The 24,954-nt window shown below is 36.4% G+C and overlaps 1 protein-coding gene and 1 non-coding gene across 4 annotated transcripts; both read left to right on the forward strand.

Annotated features, from left to right (window-relative positions):
• The first annotated feature begins 9 nt into the window (after positions 1-9).
• LOC100888440 (FYVE, RhoGEF and PH domain-containing protein 6) lies at positions 10-24,954 on the forward strand. Of its 3 annotated transcripts, none has more exons than XM_030972029.1 (18): positions 10-115; positions 9,544-9,820; positions 10,592-10,746; positions 11,301-11,457; positions 11,916-12,003; positions 12,632-12,682; positions 13,417-13,475; positions 13,946-14,017; positions 14,566-14,634; positions 14,944-15,027; positions 16,237-16,319; positions 16,978-17,080; positions 17,842-17,982; positions 19,153-19,252; positions 19,769-19,878; positions 20,531-20,719; positions 21,289-21,383; positions 22,763-24,954. In XM_030972029.1, the coding sequence occupies exons 1-18, from the start codon at positions 87-89 to the stop codon at positions 22,800-22,802; spliced, it is 1,902 nt and encodes a 633-aa protein (XP_030827889.1). In that variant the 5' UTR covers positions 10-86; the 3' UTR covers positions 22,803-24,954. The 3 variants fall into 3 exon arrangements, with proteins under 3 accessions (XP_030827889.1, XP_030827891.1, XP_030827890.1); XM_030972031.1 differs by lacking the exon at positions 10-115 and adding an exon at positions 4,734-5,241 and having other exon boundaries at positions 22,763-23,086; XM_030972030.1 differs by lacking the exon at positions 10-115 and adding an exon at positions 8,571-8,873 and having other exon boundaries at positions 22,763-23,086.
• Mir2007 (microRNA mir-2007) lies at positions 17,350-17,444 on the forward strand. The gene is given in 1 exon segment (NR_036424.1): positions 17,350-17,444. It is a non-coding gene; the product is annotated as a microRNA mir-2007 (primary transcript).

Here is a 24,954-nt window from a genome sequence, read left to right on the forward strand (position 1 = left end):
TACCCAGGAGGAAAGCCCCACAAAAACCAAAGAGAACCCAAAGTGTTCGGTCTGATGCATCTTATGATAGCCATAGCTATTTTGACATGTCGGTTGGCAGCGAGAACATGGAAAGGTAATATTGATTATCAATTGTTTATTTTCAGTCTTCTCTGAAGTTTAGTTACTCACTGTAATGAGAAAGTGTTTGCTGGCTGTAATAGAGCTGTCTAACATTAAAATCAAGTATTCTGATACTATTCCTAGTGATAATCTGGTTTTATATAACGCTTAAATAGGAAATAAATTTTGTCTCTAAGCGCTTTACAGACATGCTTAAAGTGTACCATCTCCACTCCTTGAGAAGCATTCATACCATATGGTCACTGTGAGGGCTTTCGTCATCCTACCAGGTCCCCATTTTTCTCCAGGGTATGGAGTGGCGAATGTAGATTAATGCCTTGCCAAAAGACTTTAGTGCTGTGTTGGGATCGAGCCAATGACCTATGCATTTCAACACCTACTAGGGACTAAGAGAGACAGAGAGAGAGAGAGAGAGAGAGAGATTGAGAGAGAGTGAAAGAAAGAGTTTGCTATGTCAGGCAACCATCTGCAAGCATTTGAATCCTTACTAGATACTTGCATATTTTGTCTGAGAGGTATGCATACAAAAAGAAGGTCTATCATTGCCAAGTCCATCAAAATGAAGGTTAAACATCAGGTGAAGGAAATGTTCGAGCAGTATTCTCAGAATTTGGGTACATTTTGTAAGTACAGGTAATAAGCCATTTTCGTAATGTAACATAATGTATACTTAGTTGCTCCTATGGGAATTATTTCATTCACCTGTTATGAATAAATGTATTTTAATAGTCAGAATGCAAGTTGCATATATTATTTTATGTTGTTAGGTAGGGCAAGCCATAATGTTTGTCCTACCTAGCAACAACTAATGTATGCAGTTCCCATTTTGACTATTGAAAAAACAATTATTTGTAACAGATGAATGAATTAATTGTCACAAAGATGTATGCATTAGATTTTGTTGCATTACACAAATGGTCTATTAATTGTTATGATGATTTTATCTTTTATCATACCTATTGTATTGTAGGCCTGCAATTAGGTTTGTTTCAGGGAGGACTGGTAATATAATGCCTTGATAGTACTAGTACATCCAAAGTAATTCATTTGTCTCTTTAAATCTGAATTTATCAGCTGTTCCAAATGCTCCATATGAGTGATGAGTCAAAGAGCCAATCTAATTCTATTCTAATTTCAAACGCCATGTTTCTCATGCAAATTTCTCATGTCTAATTCTCACCGCACATTATATAATCCGACTGCGATGCGATTTCAGCAGTTGTATTAGCTATGGAAATCCAAACGAACATCATCTACCTATAAGTTACAATAATGTTACACTGTACCAATAATCAAAATTGAAGTGCAGGTATTATGTAGAGGTGTTGTGGTCTAGTGGATAAGTCGTCGCAGCACTAATGTCCTTTGGCAAGACATTAATCTACATTTGCCACTCTCCACCCAGGTGTTAAATTGGTAATGCAGGCCTGATAAAAACCTGATTTAAATCGGTTCCCCGATTTTTTTTTATTTTTCCAGATTGTTTTAAAAAAAAAAAATTTTACCAGATTTTTTTTCCCTTCCTTATTTAGTTATTTTATCCTGATTTTCCCAATTCCCCCCTTATTTTCTCTATTCTTCCCTATTTTGCCCTATTTTTTCCCCAATTTTCTCCCCAATTTTCTCCCCAATTTTCTCCCCAATTTTCTTACTTGAAAGGGGGAATGTTGATAGATGCCATTTTTTACCCGATAATCCTCTTCTTTCTTTTTTTACTCAAGGGGGGCGTGGTTGAGGGGAAAAAAAAAAAACCTATTTTTTTTGTAGTGCTCACTATCACCCCTGGTAATGGTAGGAAGGAATTCCTTGAATGCTGTGAGCCTAGCAGAGCTGGGGTAATATGGGAGCGCCTTGAGCGCCTTGCAGAGTGGATATGTGCGCTATATAAATACCCAATATTATTATTATTATTATTATTATTATTATACTATATTACTCTTCTAAGTTCTAGTCAGATAAAAGCCGATTCTAAGCAGATTTAGCTTTTCCTTCTACACGGAACCATGATTTAGCATTTTGTGCTATTTTCTGGTCCTCTTTATCCATTCAAGATCTTCGATAAACATCATTTCTTCTTCTTATTATTATTGTATTTGAACGTTTGGATAATTACCAAAAGAAACCTTAACCTCAAAACCTCAAAACCTCAAATCTCTTGAAAAAAGACTATATTAATTATATATATGACTATTCATCTCCTCAGTCATTAAGATTCTACATGCTGAAATTTTTATATCAATTTGCTATTATAAATGCGTCATTAATTGGATTGTAGTCAGATTGTTAAGTGTGTGGTCTAGGCATTTGTTGAAGAAGGATGCATGAATTTACATACATTGCTGGACTGTCTTACACTATAGCATTTCTGCTGTGTTTTTTCTTCAAATGAAAGATTTGTTCGCTTTATTGTTGCGGGGCAGTAGGGCAATTTTGGTTTTAAAATAGTGGGAAACAATAATTCTGTGGACATCCTTGGGATGTGTTTAAAGTCGTAAAAGTTTGAGTGACTCACCCTTTGATGAACGGCTAGTTTGGACATCTATGGAGAAATTAGACAAGGAATGCTGAAATTCCACTAAAGTGGTATTTGACATTGAAATGATAAATACATGGAAAAAAGAAACAACAAATTCTTTTCTCTTTGTAGCTCCCCAAAATCAATTCACCTTTCCTTTTTGATGACATGCAGTGAGTGTCCAATGCTAAAGAGATTAGTTGAGGAATCGCAATGGGAACTGTCATGGAACTGATGAAGTAACACGATAATCGTGTTTATCTTGTTTATCTTGTTTTGTAAAAGAAACTTCCTAAAAGATATGTACTTGAAATTCCTGCTTAAAATTTCAATGGAATACAATACAAAGGTACAAACCATAGCAAATGATAGTTAGATATAGTGTAGATGGCAACAAGTAATTTGTTTCAAGAGTTAGCAATCTTGTTTGTGGATCAGTCTTCTGCTGTCTTCTTTTTTACCTTTATTATGTTATTTATTTGGAAAATTGATATTAGGAAATCTAGAAGATCAATATTTGCTAATCAATACCATTCATGGGCTTCGTGAAACGATACTTCTATCTCTCTTTGACATCCAGTAAATCATTAAACAAAGAAATCTTGTTTATACACATTTGACCTTCATGTTTTCTAAGATCAAACATATGCTTTTATCAGGGAGGTGAAGGCTTTAGAGGTATATTATAGAGTACCGAAAGTACAAAAGCTGTGACATCATAAAAATCTATTTTGGAATTTCTCAATTTTTTTTCTTCATTTTCCGATAGAGCATCAAAAATAATGTCCTAATGTCGAAAACCAATTGAATATGTTTAAGTATTGGCTGAGATATGACCATCTGAATAAATAGATGTCCTATAGGAACTCAGTGTTATATTGCTCTGGTTCATAACATTCAATTGGTTTTTGACACTTGGACATTATTTTTGATGCCCAATCGGAAAATGAAGAAAAAATTGAGAAATTCCAAAAATAGATTTTTGATGACGTCACACTTCACCACTCTATTATATCTATCCATGCTTGTATGTAGTCTTTTGTAAATTGATCGTACAATGAAGCAACATTTCATAATTGTTTTACCTACTCGTATTGTATTTGAGATCAAGAATATAGATATAGGCCTGTTCAAATTTGTGAGACAAAGCCATTTTGTTCCATGCAGCACCTTGTGAATAAATGAGGTATCCTAAATTGTAGTGCAAAATGGAACCTACCGGGTACCACAGAAAAAAGGATAGAAATGCAGGGTCTGCTAAAATTCATTTAAGGTACTGATATTTCCATGTGTATGGTTGTGCAATGCACGTCAAAGTTGGAGTACTCAAATGTCAAAGTCAAATGTTTAACAAACCAAAAGTGATTATATTCTGTCCATGTGAGGTGTAGATTATGAAGCCTAGTGAGCCTTTTTAAAGGTCTTTTGTTCTGCATTTATCACAAATTATGGAATGATGGTAGAGTATTGCATCTAAAGACTTTTCTGATTATAAGCCTACCTAGAAGAAATGGCTAAATGCAGGAGTTGATTTTCTGGAATAAGTGGAAATGTTTATGGAATAGTCATGTAGGCCTATATTCTTTAAAATTGAATTGTTAATTTGGGTCAATGATCTTGCATAATACATACATGACTGATTCAATTGTTTAATAACATCTGTTTCGTCATTTAGTTGGCATTACATTGCAACATGGCTTTCTGTTTGGGGGAAGCATTTTAATAGAAGGATATAAGAATGGCTGCCATTTTCTTCAGATTTATTTGGCCAGCTGCCTGTATTAGCAGTCACGTACACTCATTACCCATTCCCATCACAAGGCCCCCCTTTCCTATTACAACAGCTGAGACCAGGCTTTCTATGCATCGCATTCATTGGAGCTGTGTATTATTACAACTGCCTGCAGTTTTTTATTATCAGCCTGCCCTTTGCCACAGCATTTTATTATGCAATGTTACATAATCATCCTCTCCTAATCCCTGCATATATTATTATTGCTGGAGGCACACACACAGAGGACACACACACATTGATATCTCTATCTGTGGTTTGCATACTTATTGGAGGGAAAGAAGGGTGTGTAGTTTACATTTGTTATGCAGTGACAAATACATAGAATGCCTTGCTCAGCTCAGCTAGGCCACAGAAGGAAAGAAAAGAGCTACGAAGAAGGAGGAACAGGACAAAAGAGTCACAGAGAGAAAGAGAGGGAGAGAGAGGGAGAGCCACCCAAAGAATGTGAATTTGCATACTAAGCATGCAGCAAGTCTGTGGTGGGGTTTGTGGAGTGTCAGTTTGGTGGCGTTGGTTTACAGTTACAGTCAGCAGCAAGGAGGCTTGGGCTGGTAGAGGAAACTTTTAGCCCTATCATTTTTGGCGTGCCCTTCGTAGAGAGAGAGAGCTGGAGTGAGGTACTGGTCCAGTTTGGGCTGGGTCGACTCTCAAGCATGGGACTTTTATCCAAGATTCTTGACACTTGGTGCTCAAGGAAATGTGCTTCATTCCTTGAATTCTTTCATTCAAGTGTCATTTCCTCTGCGTTTCCTGCACCTGTGGCGTAACTTCTCTGCACTAGGGAGTATTTCTACTATGAAAACTACAGGTAATATACTCTCAAAGTCTCATTTGATATGGATTCCTCAAACAATTGCATTCATTGGAGTAATAGTAAAGCTTGGTAATCGAATCTATGTGATTCACCAACCCTTTTGCCTTTGTTTTTCATGGTGTTGATGTGTGAATGCTATGTTTAGGTTTTATGTTTTTTTGTATAGGTTTACAATTACATGCAGTTGGAAGAGCTTTTTAGAGAGTGTCGCATATTAGTGATATTTCTTTATTGGATAAAAGGATATTTCAGTGGATGAGATAAGAAACTGAGAAAGAGTGTCTGTGAAGATAAATGATGTAGTTAATATTTCTAGCTTCTCTAATTACAGTCATTTCATCAGAGAAGTACATTTTCTGATCAGCAGGATCAGAAAAGGAGAAATGAATGAGGGATTTTCAAATATGGTCATGGACAGCTTTCCAACTTTGCAAGACAGACCAGATTTTGAACAATATGTTCAAAAGAAGGCAAGAAGGTTCACTTTAAAATAATGAAAATTAAAAATGAAAATTTGAAGAAATAAACTTCAATATGAATATGCTTATAATAGCGTTTGCCACCTGAACTGCAAGTGTATAGATCGGTATGTACTTAAATTGAAGTATTTGGCAAGTTGTGTGAAATTTTTAATGATAATAATCATTTTATAAACTGGCGGCCGATGAGGGGGGGAGTGAGAGAGAAGGATAAAAGGTGAAGGATTGTCAGGGAGAGCACATGGTCAAGAAAAACCAAGGTCCTTGTCTTAGCTAGCATTCTCATTGTTCATGGCTTCAATTACCCCTCCAGATTTCCTTATGTCTGGTGTAGTAGCCAAACACACCCCCTTTGTCCTTGTGCATGGACTGCTCAAAGCCTCCATTGATTGGAGGCCACATGAAAGGGATTTGCCGCCAAATCGAAAATAACCTCTGCCCCACCCCACCCCATCTATCCCTCCATGTTGAATTTTCTGCAAGCCTTGTGCCCTGTGCTTGCATTTATTGCACACAGCACCTAGCTGTTGGATGGAGATATCACCGCCCCAGCCAACATGGCAGCAGTGTTATGTAATAGCCCTCTTCAAGCGAGGCCTCTCTTTGGCCGAGTGTACTGACCAATGGGCAGTCAGCCCTGGGTTTGGCTTGAGTGACCAATGGAGTGTGAAGTGACCAATCATGGTGAGACATGTGCATTGGTGTTGGGTTTTTCTGACCAGTCCCTCTGCTCTGCACCATGGCTAGTTCCTTTGTATGTTCATACCAAATATTTTTTTTATCCTCACCATCCATGTATTGTATTACCATGCTGGAAAAGATGGTTTCATTCATCATATAATTTATAGTTTTTACTTTTATCAATTCTCTTTGCAAATACTGGTCTCTCTTTTTTTCTTTCGTGACATCAATATCTTTCAAACCATTTCATAAATTTAAGACCATAATTTGCTCATGATTGAGACCAATATCTAAAGTCATACAAGTAGTCCTTTTTAGAGGTACATGTACTGTATTCTGAATAGGAATATTGCAAATAAATACGTAAATCTAACTTTTTCCTTTAAGTGCTCAACAAACATGATGATCATTCATGTTACTCATGTAGTCCTCGTACATGAATATTTTTCAACAGGATTTACCGGAAATCTGTTCGTTCACTTCCAAACCAGAACTTCTGACTTCATTGATAGTTTTCTAAAGAGTTTTTATGAACGATAGAGAATAAATATTTTGAGTAATTTCCAGTAGAAGGAAGTAGAGGAAATCACCTGATTTTGATGTGTCGGTTCCCTGGCAGGAAGCATGGCAAAACCTGTGAATGCTGTGACTTGTGTGAGCATACACAATTAATTACGATAGGTTTCATTTTCTTGGTGATTATCACTGATTAATTATTATTTTTGCTCAAAGTACAGTTTGAATAGCTCAAAAGTCAAAAGCCGTTATAAATCAGTTTGCTTTTTCCCCTCTATCATCCTCGTTACTGCCTACTCTTTCTGCGTTGTGAGTTCTACACTTTTTTGTCGTTTTATTGTAGAATTTTTTCAAAATCCCTCTCTGCATAGAAACACAGGAAATCATATCTTGTATCAGTATATCAATTTTCAATATTATTTTTATCCTTGTAAGCCATTTTTAGCAAAAGTATTCATTTTAATACATCAAATATTCATAGGAAAATGGAAGAATTTGCATCAAAGGACTAGAATGATGATGATTCATAACTTGGCTTTAAAAGGTCAATAGCAATGGCTTGACCACTCTCTTATTAAACAAGGTGTGAATTGCTTTATTGGGAAGCCTGCTATCTGGAAGATAAATGAAATCATGGTACCAGCAATAACCTAAGTGAAACCCCAAAAAATTTGACCCCTTGTAATTATAGTCAATTATCCCTTGTGCCAATGGGCTTGGTTTCCTGGAAAGAAAGGTCAAAGTCTTCTGCGAGAATGTTCATTGCTTTCAGCCCTGCAGGGAACACTGATATGCACAAGGACGATGGTCAAAAAAGAAAAGGCTTGACCACCGATATGGCTAGTGAATGACTTCCCTTCTTTCCTTTCTGTTTCTTTTTACCCTCAAATTTTTCACTGATTTATCGAGAGCTTTGTATGTTGATAATTTCAAGGGTAATATATTAGCCAAATTCCTGGTGCTCTTGTGTATTTTAACAACAAGTTGTATACCCTGATAATTTCCTGTTGCCCTGGAACCGATTGATAGTAGATTTTTACTTCACACTGAAAATGGGAATAGAAGATAGGATTTAATCATTGTCATTACGAAAGCGATATGTGTCTCAGTGCTTCTTTTAATTTCATTTCCTAATTTAACATTTTTAAAATGTTGAATAATGAATACCGGTAGTTAAATTTTGGACAACGTTGAAATTTTAAAGTACACTTGTTGCATTGCTGGAAATTCATAAATCTCGTTTCTTAAACAACTGTTCACATTTTGGGAAATGTTACGACTTAGAACAAGCATATTTATTATTTAGCATAACTCAATTAAAGATTTGGCCCTTCATGTTGTAAAGAAATTCTGTCTTGAATGTATTTGCTAATGTATAATTTGTATACATTGATAATGGATTACATAGATGTTAGGTTATTAAATACATGTTATTACAAGGCCTCTGGCAGTTACAGTAAGTCAATGCTGCTTAATGACTGGTGAAACACCACACTGCTTGTGTCTTTGAGTCATTTATCCTGCCTAAGTTGTATGTCACCCTTGTGAACTTCCACCAGGAAGGAGATGGAATCAGTGAAATCATGAGAGAGAGAAAGGAAGGAAACCTCCACGAAGGTATAAACATTGAGACCTTGTTTTGATAGGCTAGATAGATACTCTGAGCATTGTACGTACGTCACGTGTCCAATGGAAAGCTTTCGAGTGTGTATTTTGCCGGTGAGAGAGGGAGAGAGAGAAAAAGTCAAAGTCAGTTGACTGGAAACTCGCTGTAGTCTGGATTTTTTTCTTTTGGAACAACATGGCAGCTCTGTGGCCATTGTTTCCATGCTTTCTTATCTGTAACACGTAGAGTCTTCATTTACTGCTGAATGTGGCTTTATCTTGTTGGTTTCCCGATGGTTTTTGTAGATTTGACAGAATGAACTTTCAGAGCTTGCAGTTATATTGGTATGTATAAATAGCACACATTATAATCAGCCTAGTTGTGTTCTTGAGTATCTATGGAGTATGGCAGTTTCTAATGTGCAGGGCTGAATATGTCTTGTCATTTCCTTGTTTGGTCAGTGTGCAGTTTGTCTCACGGAATCTGTAACTTCATCAACCATCACATTTTCAAATAATTTGACCAGTAATACTGACAATTTTCTGGATATTGATGGCTTTTTACTTTTTTGCTATTTTGATAATAGAAATATACTCTCAAACTCGTACTGTCGTGCCTTTTTGACTAACATATCTTGATACACTGATGTGTAAACTTTGTCAAGGAAGTGGCCTTTATCACAGATTATAAATTGTTATGCAAAGCATGTGATAACCTACCTAGCTCTTTCCCTGGTTCTAGTGCATTGTTAGTTTCTTTTTGTATTGTAGTTAACCTTGGCATGATCGTATTTTGTACAACCAGGTTTAAAAATAAGTAGACCCTGTTTCAATTTCTACTTATAAGCTACTGAGAAACATTAGAGAACAATGAATGAAGAACTCTATGCGTTCCTGTATATCTTCTTTTTTAAGAGTCACAGCATTATCACATTAGCAAATTGAGTGTAATTTGATAACAAGAGAAATGATGTTACAGGTTTGTTCAACTTTGTTGCCAATTTGTTACTTGCAGGGCTCACAGATCACCATCAGACGACCACAGTGGTAGCCTGACTGACAGCAGTGGCAACGAAGATGCTTCCTTGTCCGAGGAGTACGATGATGAAGGGAGCTACGCTGGAGTTGCGGAGCTCCCTGGCACCGAGGATGGAGCCGACGATGACGGACTCCCAGAGGCACGGAATAGGTTGCAGAGTCTTGGGAGGAAGGCTCAGAAAGCTTTCATGGTCGCCAAGGAGATCAAAGACTCAGAGAAGGTGTTTGTTAACGTCCTGAAACTACTTAATGTGGTAAGTTTAGTGTCTACAGTCAACTGGTCAGCTAGAAACGTTCCTTTTAAAATCCTATGTCTACTTAGTTGGAGGTAATCTTGATTGAATATAACCTATATATCAGGGCTCCTTACTAACCTTTTTTAGAAGGGGATCAAGAATTACCATCTGTATGCATGAGCCCTATGTAAAAACTTAAAATCTTGGGGGTCCTGACTTGGATTATGGGTGCCCATGTGTCCCGGCCCTGCACATATCACACAACTTTATATATTTCCACCTAATAAACCACTGAGAATCATTAAACCGAACAAGTTTGATAAATAGTGTTACATTTCAAACTATTTTAAGGCCCTTTTTGTTGCTTGATGTTCTTGCAATTTTTACAAGATAAATAAATCAAAAAGTAATTTCCATGTCTTATGATTGCCCATAGTGGATTATGTTCCTTAGGACAAGGAAATTCTAGTCGGATGATCTGAAATAGAGGTTTGTTTTCATTATAGTGGGCTCTGCCAACTTTACTGTGTTTTTGTGAGAAAGGGTGGGCAGCTGTTTGTTGATAAATATATCATATAACAGAAAACAAACACGTACATAATTAGTCCTCTATAGTTATGAATTAATACTAATTTTAGTTGGTGGGTTATTTTACAGGATGATTTTGACCCTTATTTTCTTCAGAAATCTGAATATTTGTCTTTACCAGTACAGCAGTTATATCAATCTGTTTGTTAAATGGAAAGTCAAATCTCATCCCATATATCACTCCAATTTCTCCTTCAACAGGACTTGCGTCAGGTGATTGATGAAGGAAGCAAGAAGAATGGAGGCAAGCCAGTCATTGAGAAAGCGGCTTTAGATCAGATCGTAGGCCATCTCCCGCACCTTCAGATGTTCAACGAGTGTCTCCTCACCGATCTTGAGACGAGAATAAGGAATTGGTGAGTACCATGAGCTTAAGAGTGAACCTTCAGGTTCAATACTCTACTGAAGACAAAATTGGTAAAGGCCTACCCTTGTGATATAACTGAAAAGGCCAACAGGATGTTCTTGTTATATATATAGTCAGGAAATAAAAATATATGGATTATGTTCATCTCATCCTAGCAACAAACCAATGAAAGGTATGATTAAAATGCCGTGTTTTCTCCCATCATGAAACAATTTTGAGAGTTATCTAGGGCTCAACACTAACTTTTCAAAAGAGGTCCAGGTTGAAAACGTTGAGGTCTGGAATCTTCTGAGAAAGGGGAGGGGGGGGGGGGTGGCATGTATACTTGGCACCGGTTGATGTTAAACCCTGAAGGATCAAATCGTAGCATACCTTTATTTTTAGATGGATTTTGTACAGAAAGTGTACTTTTTTTTTAAGAAGGTGAAATATAACATGTCCAAAATAAGAATGCTTTAGATAAGTTAACGATAGCTTGCTTTTAAAGATGTTTTTTCCAAGCTTGGCACCAATCTCCTGTTTTTTTTTAATCGTTGCTTGTAGGTCTACCACTCCGAAGATTGCGGACATCTTCCTGACCAAAGGCCATTTCTTGAAGCTTTATTCTACGTACATCCTGGACTTTGAGCGCATCACGGCAGCCTTTGATGATGCATGCAACAAGAACCCAGTCTTCACTCAGGTTGTGAAGGAATTTGAGGTAGGAAGAAGAAAAATATTAAAGAGTCTGAAGAGATTTTTTAAATCTAGTATAATTATTAGATGTCAATCATGGCAAGAACTTTTTACCTTGCATGATAACTGTCATGCATTATATGATCTTGGTACTACACCTGCAATGGAATTAGGGACAGAATACCTAGGGTATCTTGGAGAATTTCATACTATTGGATTACTAGAAAGTCACAAAATATTCTCTCAAACAGTGTAATTACAACTGACTGACTAATAAAAAAAGCGCCAGGTGGATTTCAACCTTATTTTTCAAAACGTAGCATCTTGACTAAATACCAGTTCATGAAGTTCGTTTTCATGTGTCTAATATGGGTTGTCAGAAGCATAATTGAGACATTCAAATAACCTGGTAGATCTTCCTATTGAAATGATTGTTTGATAGGTTCTTTAGTAACCAATGTCTGTTTTTGTTTTGTTATATAGATGAGTGAACGGTGTAGGAGTCTAGCCATCAAGCACTACATGCTGAAACCAGTACAGAGGATACCACAGTACAAAATGCTACTCACAGGTAACAATGTTATGTAATCATTACCCCTCCCCCTTCAAAGGGATATCCTGTTCTAACACTACATCTTCTTTCGAGTGTGATTCAGAGCCTGCTCATGCTTGAATGTTTGAAAGGTTATACCTGTTGTCGTCTAGAATCATTTTTTAAGAACAGGGATCCGTTTCTCTTATGCGACATGGTCCCTATACTTCATGAATGAATTGCAATACCATCTGCAGCTGTAATGAGAGTAATTCAATTGCATTTTTTTTGCCTAAAAGAAAGTGTAAAATCAAAGAAATCTTATTCCGTCTTTGTATAAACCAGACTTAAGGTTTTAATCATGTTATGCTTCCTGAATGGTGGGCATCGAGCAATAATGTTATTTTTTATTGCCATCCGAAACCAAGCATGGTCACAACTCAAGTGGGGGTTTCCCTCTACGATATCAAATGACATAAACCCATGAACAAATCCACAATTTCTTGTTCCTTCAAAGTTGCCTTGTAACTTCTTCAACATAAACTGTTATGTATTGTATGATAATGATAATGTTCCTTTGGTTTTTTACGTTGAAAGTTCATGTACAAAACTTTGAATGCCATCCATTTTTCAGGTTAATAATTTTCCCTTTCTATTTCTATCACAGATTATCTGAAACAACTAGATGCGGACTCAGAGGAATTTGAGAAGACAACAGGTAGGTTTAAAAAAAAAAATCTTGATTGATTAGCAAGTCCAAATCGTTCTACAATGCCTTGTCCTAAAGAATGTCATTTGCCCATTTGGGTCATCCCCCCCCCCCCCCCCCCCCCGCCCTGGATGAACATGAATTATCACTTTCCCATCCCCTTCTTCCACATGTACATGCCTCAATCAAATGGAAAATGTCTTCTTTTGTGCTCAAATGGGAAGTGCACTTTTAATTTCTTGTCAAATATCACATAAATAATTTAAGTACCTGGTTGTATATTGATTATAGGTAGCCACTAATGCAGAGGTGAAGCCTCTATTTAAAGATAAACTGAGTTCTGGTAAAAAAAGAAAATGAATTCTCACAGAATCTAACGAAACTTACACTGAATGTCATGTGCCAAACAATTTTGGAAGAAAATGTATACTGGCTGAGTAATGAGATATAAGATAAGGAAATCAGGGTAGTACTAGCCCCGACACCATGTGTGTTGTCCCATATACATCTTTCTGTGTAAGTGATTGTTACTTTACCAAGACTCTGCCAAATTTATGATGATTTTGATGACTCCAGAACCTTGCATTGCACACCATTACTTACATGCTATATGATCATTTTTTTCTGATCCATTCCACATCTTTTCTTTCACAACGCAATCCCATTACCAGAACTCAAGTTTATCTTTAAATGCGCATGACCAGTGAATTGATTTTTCGATCGTTGTTCGTTTTTCTTTCTAGATGCTCTGGCCATCGTGAGTGAAGTCGCTAACCATGCCAATGAGAGTATGAGACAGGGGGTAGGTGGTCACAACATCTTATAAGCACTTCTGGAACAAACTAGAAATTAATCAAAAGCTTGAATGAAAATAAATAATGACATTGTCTTTATGAGAAGTTGGAATTATCAATATTTAAAAAAACATAATTCTGAGAGAGTAAGCAATGAGCTGCTTGTTACAATCTTTACCATAACAAATTTTATAACTCGGCTCGTACAATATCATTTGCCATTTCACGTTTCCATGAAGAGACCGTTAACTGCCAGCAGAAATTACATCTACACAGAGAAACTTTACAGTAATAACTTAACTTGTACACTATCATCCGTCATTTCATGTCTCCTTGAAGCGACTGTTAAATACCAGTTGAAAATACTTCTGAACTAAGTCGAGGAGGAACATGTGCTGCTGCTGAAGATGAATTTTAAAAAAAAGAGTAGCTCACAGACACTCATCAATCTTTTCCTTCTTTTCTATCTTTCTTTCAGGACAATTTTGAGAAACTTCTTGCTATCCAACACAGTATGATTGGTAGCCAAGAGATTGTCAAACCAGGCAGGGTGAGTAACTTCACATTCTGTAACAAGTATGAATTCCAATGTTCCCGGTGCAATGGTTCTGTTTAACAGTATACCCTCAAGATGAATGAATTGATATATTTTTTTTGAATGAATGTATAGGATGTAAACAATTTTTTGTGACCACTTATTAGGTTTTTAGCTTTTATGCCCCATTCATCAGAGGAATTAAAATGCAACCATAAAAAATGAATAACGCTGTCAGTAACATATGTAGATGTGTTTTGAGAGGATTGATCTTCTTGGTTGATGGTGTAAAGTGGCCAAGACTGGGAGACCAAAAAATACCAAATTGATATATTTCTAAAACTTTACCAAGCTTAGTTGTCCTCTGACTTTGTACTACAGCCTTTGTTAACTAGCGATAACTAGCGAAGTAAGATTGTATGAATCTGGGCCATGAATTCCATCCTTTTAATTGGTAGATTGTTTCTTTCAGTCAACCCTTTTGGTTAACTTTGTCTTCCTGATGTTGAAATGAAGATCAATGGAGGTCTGAAATTTATTCTGTCATTTTTTCTTCTTTTCAGAGATTCATCAAGGAAGGAGAACTTCTGAAGATGTCAAGAAGGGTAAACCAACCAAGGAAATTCTTCTTGGTAAGTAAAATATGACATCTTGAAGTGCAGACTTTGTATTCATTATTGATAAATAAGTCCTTATGTCCAATATGTGAAGTCTTCCACTTGAGCAATGTTCTATTTGAGTCAAAGATCCTGTATTCACTAATTGGTAATTGTAAAAGGAAGGAAGTTATTGTTTTTTATTGTAATTTTTGATACTCTGAGACATCTTGACAGGATGTAATTGTGAAGTTATAATTTCCTCATTGAGAGAAAGAAATCTTTGATAGCTAAGGAATTGTGTACTGATCAGTAAAAATGTCCTCTTTTTTTTCCCTGTTTCAGCTGAGTGATATTCTACTCCACACAACACCATTCCCTCCTGGTCAGTACAAACTCAACAATGTACTCTCTCTTGCAGGAATGAAGGTGAGTAATATGGTTCAATTCTGAGCTACTTAAAGCCCCCCTGTACTGCTTATAGCCACTTGCTCCCTCTATATAGAAAACTTCCATAATAGGTGCCTGTTGGCCCCCATGATCCTCTATTTCTTATGTTATTTGAGAGTTGAGTATTTGATAGCCACCGGTCAGTGGCCTCGCTGTGTGGTCCAATTCCTTCTGGCCAAACTAGTACAGATGAACTTTAAAGCACTCAACCATTCAATAAGCTCTCTCACATGTAGTGTTATATTTATAATTCATTTATGGGATAAAGGGAATTACTTTTCACTTTTCAGTTAAAACCTGTATGAAATTGACCCTGTAATTCTCGCTACCCTAAATAGGTACGAAAATCTCGAAATTCGCGAGACGAGGTAATTTTCACTCTCTCGGGTCGTCACTACAACTTCCGGTATAGAGTCCCATCCCGCTGGCGCTAGCGCCTGTGTTCGCTGTGCAGAGTTTTCACGCACGCTAAAATCGATGCCAATCAGTGTAATTTGTACAGATTATAATATATGCATTAAATTTAGTTTGTTTTTATTCAATTTGAATATACAATAAAAAGCAAAAAATAGTTTACAGGAAAGATTGTCCTTGCGGCGAATCAAGCGCAGCCATGTCGCTCGTGTTCCAGCTTCGGTGGGAAATTTCACCCAAGTCACGGCCTTCATCCACCCCCATTTTTCAGGGTTCTTACGCTTGGAATCATGAGCCCAGCACTGTGCAGCCTCACAAAAGAAAACCATCGTCACTGATGTCAAAAGACGCAAAAAACAATGAATGAAATGTTCAAATAAACGTTGAAATATTTGCAAAAAAAAAACAAGACCGAGCAGACGACATATTCGGTGCATACACGTTGTGTGGCGACGGCGTTTTACGTTTGCGCTATCGCGCCTAGTAATATAGCGCCTGCACAGGAAGCTGTAATGTCGAAAAGCTATCCCATAATGCAATGCGCGTTTTCAGGATTTTCCCCGAATCTCGGCAGAATCGCTATTTGGGGTAGCGAGAATTCAATGTGTTCTGCAGCATTCAGAGATCTAGTGTTCAAATCATACAGAATGTTTCCCAAGGCCTGAACATTGCCTTTTATTTGAGTCAAATAAAAAGTCTTGTCATAGATATCTAGCCCTGTTCTTGAGCTGAGCTTTCTCTCCATGCTTACCCATCATTTTATTATATTTTCAGGTAAGACAATCCAGCCAGGAGAGCCAGGATAGCAATGAACTGGAGATCATCAGCATACAGAGATCGTTCACTTTGCTTGCAACGTAAGTCACCTCCAATTTCCCTTGTGAACAAAATTATAAGAATCTGTAAATAAGCTTCTATCATGATAAAAAAGCCTGTCTGCACTTGACCAGGGTGATTGGACCTCCTTGCAAGGTCACTGACAGGAGGTTATCTCATCGAATCAGCTCTCAATTAGCATAAGAAAAAGGTGATCATGGGGGACAAACAGGCACCAATTAGGTACTGTTTGCTTTAAAGAGTGCACAAGTAGCTATAAGTAGTGCAGTGGGGCTATAAAAGGCATTTGTAGAGAACAATGCCTGCTGAATGGAAAAACAGATCAATTTTGTAAAGTTTATCATTATTTCTTAAAATAGATGCAGTGTTCCAACTGCCGATATGCTCACAGCAAATTGCATTTCCTGAAACATTTTATACTTAAAGCCCCACTGTACTACTTATTGCTACTCGCGCCCTCTATAACAAACAATGCATAATCGGCAAACATTGGTCCCCCATGATCCTCTTTCTCTTATGTTAAGCGAGAGCCGAGTCAATGAAATAACAACCTGTCCAGTGACCTTGCAGGGTGGTCTAATCCATCCTGTACACTAGTACAGATGAGCTTTAAAGTGTACTCTTCTGTGTTGAAATGAAAATTTATTTGATTTTTTTTCTTCTTCATGTTCCCTGTAGGTCAAAAGAGGAGTGTGAAGCCTGGTACAACGCCCTCACCAAGACGATAAATGAGTACGAGAACAAGAAAAGCTCCTTCGACCTTATCAAACCAGAACATAAAGTAAGTCCATTTGCTTAGCTTAGGTAATCTTGCAAAAGGGCAAGTGACAGTGTGTGAATTATTATTGTAACCATGTCCTGACAAGATTAGTTGGTACTAAGTGTAGAACATTAGGAAATCTCTGTATGGACAAAGTATTTTGTTTTTGGCCACAACCAAAATCGTTTCTGCAAATGATGGCATCACTCTGCTGTCTGGGGGATGTGATTTGAGGGAAGGAAGACTGGAACCACTCAACGAGGGAGAAGGAAGCGACACCTTCAGTATCATCAGCATCATGCATTATTTCAGGCAGTATACTGGTAAAGGGTTTTATTTGCACCATTCTTACCTGTTGCTACCTGAAATTAATGCAAGATGTGTGAATAACCCAACCCCCTTCAGGAGCTAAGAGAGACTAGGTGAACAACAAAGACCGCATCAAAGAAAAAATGTCCAACCACTGGGATGTACAGATGCGGACACCACAACCAAAGACAGATTTTTTTTGTATGGGTCTACATGAGACCATCCATGACTTTTCAACAAGAAACTTTGATATAAAACTTATTTAAATTTGTGTATGGATCAGATATTCATAAGTTTCATGCCATGCAATAAATCACAATGCTACAATTTTTTTGTAATTTATGGATGTTTCTGGTTTTGCAGCCTTAACCATGCTCTATGGAATACTTTTTTTTTTTTTAAATTGGAATTTAGATTCCTGATAAATGTTGCCGGACTGGATACTAAGTTTTTGTTTGTCTTGTTCTTAACAGGGTTTGGCTGAGGGTGATACATCAAGCCTGGGTCGTAAAGCACCCCTGTGGATACCAGACAGTAGGGTCACCATGTGTATGATCTGTACTAGTGAGTTCACCATGACCTGGAGAAGACATCACTGCAGAGCATGTGGCAAGGTAAGATGAAAGCTCCACCCTCTAATCCTTTTTCCTGTCAAAACACCACCCAAGATTAAAGATAAACTCCAGTACTGGTAAAAAAAAAAAAATAATTCTCACAGAATCAAATGAAACCTACACTGAATGTTCAAGATTACAAATAATGACATGTGCCAAACAATTTTGGAAGAAAATGTATACTGGCTGAGTAATGAGCATAGAAAGACAAGGAAATCAAGGTAGTACTAGCCCCGACACCATGTGTGTTGTCCCACATATAGCTTTCTATGTGAGTGCTTGTTACTTTACCAAGACTCGGTCAAATTTATTATGATTTTGATGACTCCAGAACCTTGCAGTGCACACCAATACTTACATGCTACATGATTAACTGTTTCTGATCCTTTCCACACCTTTTCTTTCACAATGCAATCGCATTACTAGTACTAAAGTTTATCTTTAATTAACACGGATAATGCACAGGGGGTGTTAACAAATTATGGAGAGCCATTTGTAGCCTTAAAATAAAATGTTAAAAGGCAAAAATTCAAGTATTTTAGATTTTTTATAAATTTCACCTCAAGAACATGAAATCTCCCATGATAATAGAAAATATGAATGATTTTAATCTATGCTTTTTAAAATAATTTCAAAAATATTTTCAAAGATGCTAACGGCTTTCCATAATTGAAGTCCAATTTTTGATCTTTGTGAAACACCACCCTGTTACCCCCCTGTTGTAACAGGTTTTGGTAGAATATGAGTAATGAACAAGAGGTTGATTCTGAGGTCCTCTGCCTCCTGTATTTTTTCATGCTAAATATTTGTTTTTATTATGGGTTGAACTGAGTACACTATCAGTACATCAGTGATTTGGCTATGGTTGTCCATGAATGTCAAACAATGTAATTCATATTCCAAAATTAGTCAAGCTCTCCAATGTCTATCAGGTATGGCCCATTATATCTGCAAGTTTGTTTTGATGGAGTATTTATTTAATTTTTTTTTGTTCACACGTGACCTCTGAGTGACCTCTGATTTTTATTAGCTTTTTACTGGTGACAATTACAGACTCTATTTACAGCATAATCCAAATTGAATCAAAACAATATCTAATATGTAATAAAAACACGTTCAATCGTTGATCTCATGCATTCATACTCGCCACAATTGTATTTCCTTGTGCAGGTAACGTGCGGCTCTTGTTCCAAGAACAAAGCAACTTTGATGTACCTCTCTGACAAGGAAGCTAGAGTGTGTGATAACTGCTATGAAACACTGGTTGTATGTAAGTATATCTTTAATACAAGGCCCATTTCCAATGAAGTCTAGTTACAAATGAAACGCTTAACTATTATGGAGGCAAGTGAGGTTGGGGAATCAAGGATAATGGTCCCTAGACATGCTCCCTTATGTGCACGGTGTGCCTGCTCGGCGTAAAAGATGCACATCGTTTTATTTTCCTGTGGGTTTTTATAGACAGTTTCAACCTCATTGTGTTGGAACGAGGCATGGGGTATGGTTCAATTCAAATTACTTGTGAGAAATATTCCTGTTTAGCGACAAGTCAAGAAGATGTATGTAGTACATGCCCTCCTAATAATAGCGGGTTCTTGTATAGCGCTCATGTCTGTCAGACTTGGCACTCTTTAATGAAGTAAAGATTGAAGTAGATTTGGTAGAAACAGTAAAATAGAATTGTTTGCATGTTATGAGGATATCAGATATGACACATTACGATAGGACATGTTTTCGATTGTCTAGGAACCATAAATTAATCTTTTTCTTTATCTTGATGTTATAGCTCAGCGGAAAGATGGTGAAGAAGTGAAAGAGAGGACCAATAAAAAGAGCAGCAAGGGTAACAAGACCAAAAGAAGGAAGTCTAACATAAACAGATCAAGTGCTTTGAAGGTAAGCTCTTCGTAACCTAGGAATCCCTAGGGTAGCATTTCCCAGACATCCACAGCTGTTACAAAGTAATGATTTTATAAAACTTTAAAAGGTGTATAACCTAGGATGTACATTAAACAGTATCTCCCAAACATCTGTACATTGATATGAATTACTAATATGAATTGAAAATGAATTGAAATTGATCTTGAAGAAATGTTTTGTCAATAGGTTTGGAGAAAGGGTACATGTCAATTGCAAAATTTATTTAAAAAAATAGAAATACAAACAAAATTAGGGGGGGGGGGGAAGAAGTCTGCAGTTCAGTTCTCAAACTGCACCATGTACAGTCAAACCTGCCTATAGTGACCGCCAAGGGAAACACAAATAGTAGCCATTGTAGACAGGTTGGTGCTGGCGACCATTTTGATTTTTAATTGGTGGTTGCTAAGACAGGTTTTGACTGTTCATAGGTAGTAGATCATTCTTTCTAAAGCTTTTGTAAAACTAAAAAATCTAAATTTATGTAAGTTTCATTATAATTTAGTTTCATGATGACATTAGGACCTGAAAAATCTGGTAATATTAATAGCTCTAACCCTGGAACAGTGTGCTGTCTGTCTTTGATCAGGAAATAATTCCAAGAACCTTTTCTTATGTTTTTTTCATTCAGGTCTCGGCTAGGGATGAATCCAACTCGTCAATGGGCGGATACCTCTGGCTTAGGGTCCGGAAGAAAGATTGGAAGCGTATGTGGTATCGTATCAAGGAGAAGGTCCTCTATACCTACAAGGCAAGCGAGGATGTGGTAGCCCTGTCAAGTACACCGCTGCTTGGCTATGCAGTCTGCGTTATCAATGAGGTAATTCTTACATTCATTTTAAACATGATGTACTTGATTGAGATATAATCAGACCGACCGATCCAAACTGACTGATTTTTGTTGCCATTAGCGCTCTGAGCCTTATGGGATGGCGCCCTAAATGTTCATTGTATTGTATTGTATTACTTAGGGAAATATAATGTTTCTGGTTGGTCTGGTGTCGGTGTGACTCGGGTATTAGAAAGTGTATTAGAAGACGCATTACTTTTATATTATATTTAATCTAAAAATATGAAGAACACTGGAAGAAAATGTTTCTTGTCAAACAGCAGATAAAGAAGGTGACAAAAAGGAGCAATTTCTCATGTTCGTCACTTGATTTTCATTTAAATTCTTTCACCTGAAGAAAAAAAAATAGCTGTTTTCTGTAACAGTCGCCTTGTTCAGACCCAATTTCTTGTCTCATCCTGACTAATTATATCAGTAGATTTTAATTAGGGTTTAGAAATATTAAGCTGCCCTGTCTTGTAGAAGAAAATGAATTTCAAAATTAGTGAACTAAAACTTGATATTAATTCTTCTACTCATTTCCGTTCTTCCTCCACCAGACGTTTGAAGGATACGAGTCCGGTTTGATTCTCCAACTTACCCAGGGAAGGATGAAGATCATCTTGAGATCGGAGACACCTGAAGCATGTGCAAGGTAAAAATCCAAAAGAGCTTTTCCTTTTAGGCCTCCCACACTTGGCAGTTAAAGATGAAGTTTAATAAAAAAAAAAATAAGTTTAAAAAGCAGGTCATATGACTGCATTGTGAGAGAGTCAGTGATTTTTTAGGTTTTAGAATCATCAAAATGAATCAGTAAATTTATGAATAGTTCCTTATTAGGTTACGTGGGATTTCGCAGCTCTTTGAGGCATAGGAATTTTAATTGTTAGTCTTAATAAGAGCTTGATAAATCTTTCCATGGAAATCTCTCAAATTGGAAAACTCTTAACCCTATTTAGCCCGGGCTATTTTTTTGAAACTGCATAGGCCCCCCCCCCCCCCCCCCCCCCCTATGATCTCGGCCGTGAAACGTCCGATCGCCGCAAAAATGTGCATACATGTCAAGTTAAGTGTATAGAATACTATGGTAATTTCAATTTTTCGGAAAATTCACTTATTTGCATATTTATGGTAATTTATGCAAGTAAGGGCATCAAATTCACATTTTTGCCCATATATGACATTCGTATTTAAGCATTCTTTCTCACTACATATATTTGTTAGACCATTTGGAATAATAATACAACACAAAAATTGAAAACCAGGGTTATTCCTTATGTTACCTATTTTGATAATTTCTTATGTTTTTTTTTTTAACTTATGTATTTTATTGTTTTTGTTGTTTTATTTAATTTCCAACTATAATTCAACTATTTTGACCCTTAACTAGACCTATAAACAAGACCAAATAACCAATGTTTTATCTCTTTATTTGAAAAATGAGATTTCCATATGTTTTGTACACAAATCAAATTTGATTTGATTTTTTGGGGCTGACATGCAAAGACAAAAGGACACGTGACTTTGTAACGGTAGGTCCGATTTTCAAAAAATTTCTTTCAAAAGATGCGCAAGACTCAAAAGAAAAAAGTCACAAAATTTCAGTGCAAGATTTTCTTGCGTTAAAAATTATTGCGAAAAATGTCGAGGGGTGGGGCTTCTAAAGCCCCCCCCCCCCCCCCCCCCCGCCCCAGGCTTAATAGGGTTAAACTTTACCAGAAGTCAACCTTCCCTCAAATGGATTAATGTTTTTGTGCAACCTTCAGTATTTTGGCTACAGGTAAATCCTTCAGAAGGAAATACAGTACCATGTTTCTGGTTAGCTAATTCAGTTGAAAACAGATCGCATATCCAGAAAACAATATTGATATGTGTAACAAGACAAATTTAGCATATTTGATGATGGAGCATTCAGATCCCAATAAGAAAAATGAAATGCACATGTTTTGTTATTTTTTCTGTGCCATCCTTTTTCTTTTTTGTGACAAACATTGAAATAATACTAGCAAATCTTCTTCCTTTTATTATGTACAGGTGGAACGAGGCTATGGTAGAAGCCAGCTGTTTGGACTGATCAGTCAGGTCTTACCCGTCTTTCACCCAGTCCTCTTGTGTGGTGTACCAGTGCCTTGGAGTAAAGGACCAACAGCGCAATAAACAACTCAAGGACTAAAAGGTTAATTCCACGAGGCATGCTAAAAGATGTCAACTTAGGATTAATGGTATGAACCATTTTGTTTTTGTGAATATTGTCTAAAATATTGAATGTAATTGAATCATCTTGCCCTTTTTGATACTGAAATGAGTAGTGAAGCAATTGAGATGAATAACTTGCATTCTCCCATTTCTTAGCCAAAAGTCACTTTGTATCCTTCACATTTGCACGGCTCATTGTAGTGTAAATGAAAGAAGCTGCACTTTGTGATTATAAACATTATTCAATGACTTAAACATTTATATGTTTTACCACTACAGCGCTTGCATCATAAATGGCAGTATCTTTTCACGTATAGGCTTTCTTAGTTTCTAGTTGGTACTCTGCCGAAATGATATCATTACAGTAGAAACAAATTATTATGCCATTTTCCCTACTAAATTTACGAACTTTTTGGAATCTTCTTGCATTCCATTTTGTTGCACGTGATATGGTGTAACACTGTTGGTACTTGGTAGTGCAAAAGCTAATTTCACAGTGAGACGTAGTTTGCACTTAATCATCAAAACACCACTCCCCTTTGCAATGTTTAATCACTGGAAGCTAATGATGAATAAATTATCTTATATGCAAAGTTCCTAAGTCTGTGCAACTTGATGAATGTTTTTTTTTGTATGCTTGTGATAGAGAAAGATATTTCATAATCCTTACTTGCAATGTTCACCCACACATGTAACTGTATAGGAGCAACTTGTCATATAGTAACCAGTCTAAAGAGAAACACTATCAAAGCCTTTTTTTAAAGATAAAAACTTGCTTACATTGATGATTTAATCTCAATTTTTTCTTAAATAAATAATGGTCTAAAAACTTGAATCTTGAAGAACCTTAGAACTTTTTATGATAGAATTATTGCTATTATTTGGTGTACATATGAGAAATCAGATATTTAATTTGTAACATAAGTTGTACAGTAGTGAAATATCTATACCAGTTTAATGTGATTTGTAACATAAATGGTCAGTATGCCTTAGGCGTATGACAAGTTATATGTGTAGGACAAATGTAAGGTTTTATCTTTCATTTATCAAGACAAAACATGTGCTTACATGAATTGTCTTTGAAGGGGAAGAGAATTTTGATTTTAAACATTGTCGAATTTGACAACGCTTGAAAAAGTGGTGATTTCTGAAATGGCCAGTGGTCTGAAATTAAAACCTTTCATAAGGTGAAGAATGATTACACAGATATTTAACAAAAGCACGTGTTATATTCAAGAAAAAAATAATGGGGGAAGAGGCCTACTTTTCCTTTGAGCATTTGGTGGCCAGAAAATCTGTAGCTATAGGAGTTTGGAATATTGGTTACCAATAACTAAGCTTATCGTAGATTTTTTTTTTTTTCTTTTTCTTTTTCTTTTTTTTTCCATTACTCATTGCCATACTCAAAAGATTTATGCAACTCGGTGATGTACTTACATGTTCTATATATTCACTGTACATACAGCTTCTTTCCACGGAGATTTACTTCGAATTCAAGCTATTAAAAAAAGATATTAGATGTGTAGAAGGAAAGGAGGTGGATTTGCAAATGTCACTTGTTGAACATTGTTATAAGAAGTCTTGCCTAGATATGGATTGAAAACAAATACTTAAAACTGAAGTTGGAATATGAAGATGAATAGTAATGTTATTATGAGGAGTTACAGCTTCAAGTTATTTTATATTTTATTTTATATTTTATTTGAGATTACCAGTACAAAAATTATATCAATTTTTTCCCTGTCATTGCGGCTTGAACCTCCTTGCACGTCTTGCAACTCATCTGTACAGAACTTGTATATACAAATTATATTTTGCCTTTTACATGTTGTAAAATTCTTGATGAATGAACTCGTCTGTTACCATGGTATATGAATTTCCTTGGCTTTTTACAATATTATCAATTGGAAATATTTCATTGAGAAAACAAGAGTATATATTCTTATGTTTATGTTTTGCACACCATAGAATATCATTGCAAAGCATTGCATAATCATGTTCACCGCAATAAAAAAAAGAAATAAATGAAA

This window comes from Strongylocentrotus purpuratus, unplaced genomic scaffold, assembly GCF_000002235.5.
Source record: "Strongylocentrotus purpuratus isolate Spur 01 unplaced genomic scaffold, Spur_5.0 spur5_scaffold_6, whole genome shotgun sequence".
In the NCBI taxonomy this organism is placed as follows: domain Eukaryota; kingdom Metazoa; phylum Echinodermata; class Echinoidea; order Camarodonta; family Strongylocentrotidae; genus Strongylocentrotus; species Strongylocentrotus purpuratus.

Bases quoted from the DNA above. Each gene is read 5' to 3' on its own strand.
- LOC100888440 (XM_030972029.1), top strand. From the start codon at position 87: ATGTCGGTTGGCAGCGAGAACATGGAAAG. The intron at 15,028-16,236 runs GTGAGTAATATG...TTATATTTTCAG, and splicing joins TCTCTCTTGCAGGAATGAAG to GTAAGACAATCCAGCCAGGA. The intron at 19,253-19,768 runs GTAAGTATATCT...TTGATGTTATAG, and splicing joins CTATGAAACACTGGTTGTAT to CTCAGCGGAAAGATGGTGAA.